The sequence below is a fragment of the Quercus suber genome, unplaced genomic scaffold, assembly GCF_002906115.3.
Source record: "Quercus suber isolate HL8 unplaced genomic scaffold, Cork oak 2.0 scaffold_906, whole genome shotgun sequence".
In the NCBI taxonomy this organism is placed as follows: domain Eukaryota; kingdom Viridiplantae; phylum Streptophyta; class Magnoliopsida; order Fagales; family Fagaceae; genus Quercus; species Quercus suber.
Window position 1 is genome coordinate 102,938 of NW_027070330.1, and position 9,239 is coordinate 112,176.

Here is a 9,239-nt window from a genome sequence, read left to right on the forward strand (position 1 = left end):
AAAAAAAAAAAATGGAAATCACAGCCAGATACACCAAAACCAAATTCCAGAATTTAATCTCATTCTCACAATACCATACCATAAAATTCAAACCTCAAAACGCTCATTCTATCATGTCCCAAAACATGTCAGCAACCAAAAAACACAAAATCCCAAAACATCTATTTTCCTTTAATAAACTTTACCTTATAGTTTCTCAGCAACCAAACGTCAATCAAAACATAAAACAAGAAAAATAAATGCACGGGCTGTAATCCCAGAATAAAAGAACGAAAACAGAAAATAATAAAATACTAATAAACAAATTAAAGAAGGTTAAAAAAAATCAACAATTCATGTGGAAAAAGAAAATGACATTTGAAGCCAAAGGTTCAGCTACCAGCAATCACAGGGTGTAACGACGAGCAACAAAACAGTCCTTGTGTTGTCTACACAGACATATTGTTTATGAGTTGTGCTTTTCACATGGAAAGGTTGGTAGTGGGGAGATTGATTTCACCAAAAGCAAAGTGGCAGAAGGACTTTCAAGAAAGGTATTTTAGTGCTAATTCCACTTCCAAGTTCCACATTAAATTGAAATTTTTATCAATTTATAATAGGAAATTGTATTTCATGTTTCTTTGACAGGCTATTCGGACACTGATCTCAAAGGGTGCTGGATCTGGTTCCTATCCAGGTAGTTAATTGAGTGAGTTTTGTCTTGCTAATCCTCATTTCTTTTTTACTTAGCAAAAATAAAATATCTAGATTTTTTCTTGTCTTTTATTAGGCCCCAATAAATTGTTTCTATTGGTTAAGGCTCCCTGTTCTTTCAACCTGCCTCTGCATTTTCTTCCCAAACATAGAGAGAAAGAGATGAATTGTAAACACACACATCTATGCACATTGCACCATCCCAAAATTCAATTTGATTTCTACCAGCAGCTATACACACAACCCTTTTTCTTTTTTCTTTTTTTTCTCTTCTTCAACAATAAAACCACGCTACCAACATTCCCATCATACAAGCTTAGCTAACACTAACTATACGCATGGAAAACTACAAAGTCAAAACAAGTCCTTCACCGAAACAAAAATCAACTCAACTCAGCTCAAAGTTCCTCTGTACCAAACAATGAGCAAAAGAAAATTAAAAATTAAAAAAAAATACACAGAGAGAGAGAGAGACTGATGCTCCGATTTGCTGAAGAGCATACCTTGAGCTGAAGGCTGAAGGCTGATGCTCCGATTTGCTCCGATTTACTGATGCTCCGATTTGCTGAAGAAAAGAGATGACAGCTCCGACTTGGCGAAGAAAAACGGCGACAGCTGTGTAGGGGCTGTGACGGTGGTGTTGTGATTTGGTGGTGAGGAGGTGAGGCCGTCTGGGTTCACGGTGGAGTGAGGGTGAGGGAGTGTAGGGGCTGTGACGCTGTGTCAGATTGACAGGGAGAGAGTGTAGGGAGGCTGCTGTGCTTAGGGAGTGAGTGCAGAAGAAATGAGCATTAGGGTAAGAAATTTTAGGTTATATATATATGAGGGTATTTAAGTCATTTCAATTAACCAGGTTTTTACCGGGCCGGGTCTCGGGTCGGGTCTCGGGTTTTTTTTTTAAAAAACCCGGACCCGACCCGGACCCGCTTCGGGTTTTTTTTTTTTAAACCCATACCCGACCCTATTTCTAATCGGACCGGGTAAAACCCGGCCCATTAGGGTCGGGCCGGGCCGGGTACCCGCGGGCCGGGTAAAAATTGTCATCCCTAGATATGTGTGGAACGTGTAAACACTAAAGAAATATGTACATTGAACTAAAACTACATGTCGTTTCTGCCAATTCAGAGTTATACTACTGTTGTTTATCTTTTACTTGTATTTCCTTCGTTCTACAGATTCTGCAGCTAGAATCTTCAACCACTGATGCTTGCTCTGATTTCTTTTGTTTAATCACTGCTTGTTCAAATTGTCTCATACTTGATTTCTGTTTGTCATGGTCTTGATACAGACAAGTGCATTGAAGGAGAGAGAGGGAGAGGAATTTTCCGAGGATTTGAACTTGGGAATCCGAGGGAGAAGCAGGGGATATAAATTGTGATATCATTGACAATGTGGAGGCTTCCTAAATTGCTCTCATCCGAGGGAAAAAAAAATCCATAGTATCATTCTTTCAAGCAGAACAAATAGAAATAACACAATCCTTACAGCAAGCTTCAAAGACTTGAATTGAATTGGATTTGCAGATAGTAATTCACTCTCTTAAAGGAAAAAGAATGCTCTCTGGCTGGTGGGTTTGTGACTCCTTTTTGGCAACATCACAATCAATAGATTTTCATCTTTACTGATATCTATTTGTTACTTTATTCCTCAAGGAAAAAACTTAGGCAGTAGCACTGTTCCGAGACTACCTGTTAGTGTATAGATTAGCCCATTGGGCTTAGCCTAGTATATTATTTGTACTATACTTCTATTACTTGTACTGCACACATACCTAGCCTATATAAAGGCTCTCTTTTGTATATTGACACACACATAATATTATACAGACTATTCAGTCATTCTCTCTCTTTTTATATTGTTAACATGGTCTACACTACTCCTCTCGGTCTTCTCTTGAGCTTCATGCTTATTCAGATGCGGACTGGGCCGGTGATCCGACTGATCGATGCTCTATCACAGGTTTCTGTTTCCTGTTGGGTACTTCTCTTGTCTCTAAGAATGCCCATTCCTTTGATACTGTAAGTCTAAAGAAATCACTAAAAGAAAAAGTAGGCTCCTGGACAGGGAGTGATTCCTACTTAGGGGATATCAGAAAGTTTCAATGTTTTGGATGTTAGGAAGCTTTTCCTTAGCTGAATTTGTTTGCAAATTTTTTTTTATTGCAGAGAGTGATTGGCTGCATAGGAATAATAGTTATAGTTAAATTATTAGTGTTTTTTTTTTTTTTTGGTTAAATGAATCTATTTATTGTTACTGTTTAAATTTTGCATATCAGATTGGTTAAATCCATTCCCTCTACCCAAAAAAAAAAAAAGTTAGATATATCCAAATTATAGTTAAATTCAATTTTCTGCTGTTTGCTTGTTGGTATTTTTGGTTGATAATATTATTTATCGCACTAAGAAATTATTCTTTATAGATGTTGGATATTAGTCATGATTCATGAAGGAGGTTCAAGGCCATATTGCTCTGAAACTACAAAATTGTTTACATATCATGTCAGACGTTACTTATAAAAAACTTATCTTGTCAGACTTAATGGAACTGTTATCTTTGGTTTGATGCCATTTCTCTTTTTAATTATGAAGCAATTAGAAGTTCGATATAATAGGGTCAATCATTCTGGTAAGGAAGGGGAACAAATTTGAAGAATTAATTGCCCATTTGTTANATCCAAATTATAGTTAAATTCAATTTTCTGCTGTTTGCTTGTTGGTATTTGTTGGTTGATAATATTATTTATCGCACTAAGAAATTATTCTTTATAGATGTTGGATATTAGTCATGATTCATGAAGGAGGTTCAAGGCCATATTGCTCTTGGAAACTAACAAAATTGTTTACATATCATGTCAGACGTTACTTATAAAAAACTTATCTTGTCAGACATTAATGGAACTGTTATCTTTGGTTTGATGCCATTTCTCTTTTTAATTATGAAGCAATTAGAAGTTCGATATAATAGGGTCAATCATTCTGGTAAGGAAGGGGAACAAATTTGAAGAATTAATTGCCCATTTGTTAATTTGGAATTACATATTACAACCATCTTTATTACTCCCTCTTCATAGGTTAGAACACAAGCTATAGCCTATTTGTGAGGTTTACCATAATTAAAAATTAAATAAGGGAGTTATACAAATATATTGGGATTTGACAAGTTGAGTGAGCTCTCCTTTAGTATTCTCTCACATTTGAAGATATGGACCTTTTGTTTTCTTTGGTTCATTGTTTCAAGACTTTTCAGCTCTTTCATAAAGATAAGGACTCTTTGTTTACTACTTTACTCACTAAATAAGCACCAATGTAAAGAAGAAATGAAACAAATCCAAATCTTCAAAATTATACTAGTGGATCAACTAGTATATACATCAATGCTAGTGTACACATCAATGCTAATATTTACTGTATCTCTTACATAATACATGAGGTTCTCTTAGGGTTTTTAATACTATGATAAGAGCAGTAATCACTTGTGGACAAGAACGGTGACACACCACATGAGTGATGTCACCTTGTGAGGTCATGAGAATTTTGTAGCAATTGTGACAAACCTTAATGCTCCTATTCAAAGGGTTAAACCTAAAATGCAGACCTTAAATAATTGTAACATGGACTTTAACCATGCAATCCTTTACTTTAGGGCTAAAACTTCTATCAAAATTTAGAGCTAGAAAAAATATAGTATCAACAATTGGATGTATAATTTCATATACAAACACAATTATAATAAGGGCCTAATGCGATATCTAATTCCATTTACAAACTGATTATAATAAATAAAGACATAATACCAACAACCACAATAATTATCAAATGTCAAATTTACATTATTTAAAAAAAATCATAATAGTTTAAACTTTTGTGTGAATTGCATAAGTTACCAACTATTTAAAATAATCTGGGAAAATTATACTTTACCCTCTTTTACACTTATCCCCTTCAAATTATTACCAGTATAACACATTTCACCCATTCCATAGGCAATTGTTTAGAGAAGTGTGTATTTTCATAAATTAGGGAAGCAAGTGTAAAATGAGGTATAGTTTAGGGGGATAAATGTAAAAGGGGTAGAGTATATGGGGTAAAGTATATATTCTCATAGTTTAGGGGGTAAGTGTAAAATAAAGTATAATTTAGGAGTAACTATGCATTTACATAGTTTTGGGATTAAATATAAAATGAAGTGTAGTTTAAAAGAATAAAGTGTAATTTACTCAAATAATTCTAAGTCTTTTTTTCTATTTTTCAAATGGATACAATTAGACTAGGCCTAAAATAACCCATAATCTCATAATTTAACAAGATTATCCAACTCTTACAAAAATAGAACTTGAGTTGGAATCCCCACTCTAATAAAAAGAAAAATAAAACTCCTTCAAACTAGTCAAAGTTTTGTTCAAACCAAAGAAAAGGACCATAGAAGGCATCGCGGGAGTAGACAAAGTAAAAGGTTTCGAAGCTGCACACGTGCCTATACCAAAAAAAGAAAAATTTGGATCCCTTCCCAACGACCAAACCGAAAAAAACTGGCTTATTAACACACGCTTCACAAGTGATAATTTGAATCCTAAACTTCAATTTTTTTTTTTTCTTTTTTCACCAATAATAACTTATTGCTTAAGATTTGCTGTTAAAATGTTGTAGTACACGTAACATTTCTTATCACATACAGGTAATTTCTATTTCTCATTGAGGAGTTTCTATTATGGCGATCTTGAGCTCATATTTTGATGCATGTTCACTGTTGTTATTCTGTTTCGTTGCCAAGAAAATGATAGAAGCAACTGGAAAATGAATATTGTCTTCTTCTTTTATTTTTTTCAATTTGTTTAGAATTATTGCGTTCTGGGCCAGTGAAAACTCAGCTCAACTAACTGAATAATATTGATTCTGAGCTAGGGAATGGGAGAAATCGGGATTGGGATGGCTTCAATATCACATTCTCCAGTGGGAACTTCAGCTTCAGAATTTCTACGGAGCTCAAGCAATGGTGTCAATGGCATTCCTCTGAGAACTCTAGGGAGGGCGAGATTTGGCAGCACGACCAGAAGGGATTTGGTGGTGGGGGCAAAGCTTAGGAAGGTGAAGAAGCAGGACCATCCATGGCCAGATGATCCGGATCCTAATGTGAAAGGTGGGGTCCTAACACATCTCTCATATTTCAAGCCCTTGCCAGAGGACCAGAAGCCGAAGCCCGTTACTTTGGAATTCGAAAAGCGGCTTCTCAGTCTAGAGAAGAAAATCACTGATGTAAATCATTTTTTTCTTTGGGGTGATTGTAGTCTCTTCATTTGAGTGAAAAAATAATCAGGGTTTGGTCCAATTGTGTTTTTGTATTCGAGTGCAGGTGCGGAATATGGCAAACAAAACTGGTCTGGACTTCAGTGATCAGTTATTTACATTGGAGAGTAATTATCAGCAGGTTTGATATGTTATGCTGATGAGAAACTTTATTTATTTCATAAGTAACAAGAAAACTTTTATTAAAATAAAAGGTCACTCAAGTACACTGGGAGCAAAACTAGACTCCACCCAATGAGAGTAAGGAAGAAAAGACAGTTGATAATCCTCAACACAAATAATGAGGCACAAACCAGGCCAGCAATTGAACATCTCAATAACCTTATGCGGCATAACCCAATGAATACCAAACAAACAAAAAATCATTGACCACATATGCTGATGAGAACCTCAATTACTTAGATTCGAAAACATGACCTATAATTTTTAATTTTAAATGGCTTTAGTATGAAGCCATACAGTGATGAAAGTGGCTTATATTAGAGACCTTGTATTGCATGCTTATGTTATTTTTTCCAACTATTGATCTGGAAATATAGAAAACATTATAAGGTTTTATTAATTTTGCACTGGGTAGGCCTGCTGTTCGTCTCTGCACTCATTGTTATAGGATCTTATTGCTTGTTCACAAACTTCCAATGCCATTTTCAAAGTTATCCAGACATTGAGTTCCTTAGGAGTAATGGAATTTAGCTTATTTTTCTTCACTTATTTTGTCGAACCTTAAAAATTTGTTTAAGCATGCAAAATATTGGGGAGTGAAGCTTGGCTCTTGTATCCATCCCTAAGATTCTGAGTTGTTAGCCTCAATGTGGAAGTATGTTTGGTGAACCAAAAAACTAGATATATCTTATAATGAATTTGGGGAAAGTCTCAACTCAAATTTTTGTTGCCAGCCACTTATAAATACATATAATTAGGAGAAGTATAGATAATGAATAATGCAATATGATGGACATGTCTTTTGCTTTCTGCTTAGCAAATGTTCTGGGAAAATGATGCTCTATTACAGATTTGGAATTCAGCCAAAAAAAAAAAAAACGTTTCTGGTTCTGAATTGCTACAATTTATCATTTGTATTTCAGGCTCTAAAGGATTTATATACGCATCTAACTCCAATACAGCGGGTGTCTATTGCACGACATCCTAACAGGCCAACTTTCCTTGATCATGTGTTTAGCATTACTGAAAAGGTGCAGTATCGGAAACTCGAGAACTTGGTGCATATTGTATTCTAGATGGTTTATCTTTAGGTTATGAATGCTGAATTAATTACATTGATTAATGTCTTTGGATATACCCGATATGCACAGTTTGTGGAGCTTCATGGAGATCGGAGTGGGTACAATGATCCTGCTATTGTTACTGGTATAGGAACCATAGATGGTCGGAGGTACATGTTCATGGGTCACCAAAAAGGTAGAAACACAAAAGAGAACATCAGTCGGAACTTTGGGATGCCTACTCCCCATGGGTATGTCAAATTATAAAGACTTGTATGTTCTATTAGTCTCGTGAAATTTCATTAGCAGTAAAATGGAATGTAATATTTGTTGCAACTTATTATGCCAAGTTCCTGGCCAGTCAAAGTTTCAGTTTCTGACACTAATGACAATTTATATCCAAACAGTTACCGGAAAGCTTTACGCATGATGCATTATGCAGATCACCATGGGTTTCCTATAATTACTTTCATTGACACTCCGGGAGCTTATGCAGACCTCAAATCTGAAGAACTAGGACAAGTATGTGGACAACTCTACTGTGAAATTTACATTATTGTCTTTTAGTAACGGCCCAACTGATACATATACCTTACGTACATGCAGGGTGAAGCCATTGCTCACAATTTAAGGACCATGTTTGGCCTGAAGGTACCCATTGTTTCTATTGTCATTGGGGAAGGTGGTTCTGGTGGTGCCCTTGCCATTGGTTGTGCTAATAAATTGATAATGCTTGAAAATGCAGTTTTCTATGTTGCCAGGTGATTCGAGTTTGGCTTTCCTCACATTGCAACTCTTAAAGATTGTGCAAATATAATGTTGGACAAGTGCCTGCTTTTCTAGTGCTTATTAGATAAGTCTCAAAGAGATGGAATGCCAATATGCTGGCTTAGGTTATTAAGAAGGAAGGAAGGGGTGGATTTGACAATGTGATAGGAATATTGAAATTGTCTTTGAATGTGAATTCAGAAGTTTACCAAGTCCTATGCTAGAGTAGATTAGTAGTTCCCACTTGCCACACCTGTTCCACGTGTTTCCCCTCCTCATCTGTTGTTGTCATTTATTCAAGCAGATAAGCAACCCAATCATTTTATTTGTAATTTTTTAGGTTTTGGTGATATCCATGTTGGTTTCCATTTTACCATTTTTTTCTCCTCATGGCAGCCTCTTGTGATTTCAAACATTGTTGAGCATCAAATATGTTTTGTCAAAATGTTGTTGTTGTTAGGTTCATGTTTTTTTTTTTGGTTAAAATGGTTGAGTAATGGATATATGGAAGGAGTGGTTCATTCTTATTAGTTTGGAAAATATATATGATACGAGGACGAGGAGCTTTGTTTATGTCTGACCTGAAAGTATTGACTTGGTATAGTTATGGCATGGTGTAAATGTGTCATATTGATGCATTACAAACTTATAAAACTTTCTGTAGGGATGGAAAATTCACCATTTGAGTATGTGGGTAATGGGGATAAGACCTTCCATCTGATTTAAAATTTTGATTGCAAAATATGGGCAACTGGACATTTAAATGACTACTTCCTAGTTTTCATGAAGCGTACATTAACCTTAACATTAAAATTAATCACTATAGATTAATTCCGTTCAAAAATGTACATAGATTCAGAAAGTGTCAACTGCAACAATTGCTTGTGAGGCTGCTGGATATATCATTTTGCTATTGATAATGTAGTCAGTTGCAAAATGAATTGAGTCTCCTTATAAGCAGTAGAAGCTTCTAGCACAGTTCTCCATTTTGATTCACATTGAGATGGACAAAGAGCCATCCAGTTTTGCTAAATGAGGTTATGTTTATGTTGTTTAATTGGTCCTGCCTTATAAAAAATACTTTCATCTTTAGCTTTATGTGATCACCACACCCATGCTTTGGATTATGTGATGCATTTTTCTCTTTTTCTTTCCTGTCTTGGATACAAGTCCTTCCTAACTCAGTTTCTGCGAATTGTTTTAATATGTCAAAACCCTACATTCTCATCTGTTTCTTTTTTTTTGGCTCTAT

General features: G+C 35.3%; 1 protein-coding gene and 1 long non-coding RNA gene across 4 annotated transcripts; both read left to right on the forward strand.

Moving 5' to 3' along the window:
- Positions 1-442: 442 nt before the first annotated feature.
- LOC136065263 (uncharacterized) lies at positions 443-841 on the forward strand. Its single transcript, XR_010626891.1, has 3 exons — positions 443-533; positions 628-676; positions 770-841. It is a non-coding gene; the product is annotated as an uncharacterized LOC136065263 (long non-coding RNA).
- Positions 842-5,279: 4,438 nt separating this feature from the next.
- LOC112015021 (acetyl-coenzyme A carboxylase carboxyl transferase subunit alpha, chloroplastic) lies at positions 5,280-8,326 on the forward strand. 3 transcript variants are annotated; one of them, XM_065768223.1, is made up of 8 exons: positions 5,280-5,367; positions 5,595-5,945; positions 6,043-6,117; positions 7,082-7,189; positions 7,310-7,470; positions 7,627-7,741; positions 7,826-7,870; positions 7,965-8,326. In XM_065768223.1, the coding sequence occupies exons 2-8, from the start codon at positions 5,598-5,600 to the stop codon at positions 8,034-8,036; spliced, it is 924 nt and encodes a 307-aa protein (XP_065624295.1). In that variant the 5' UTR covers positions 5,280-5,367; positions 5,595-5,597; the 3' UTR covers positions 8,037-8,326. The 3 variants fall into 3 exon arrangements, with proteins under 3 accessions (XP_065624295.1, XP_065624296.1, XP_065624294.1); XM_065768224.1 differs by lacking the exon at positions 7,826-7,870 and having other exon boundaries at positions 7,871-8,075; XM_065768222.1 differs by having other exon boundaries at positions 7,826-8,074.
- Positions 8,327-9,239: the final 913 nt, after the last annotated feature.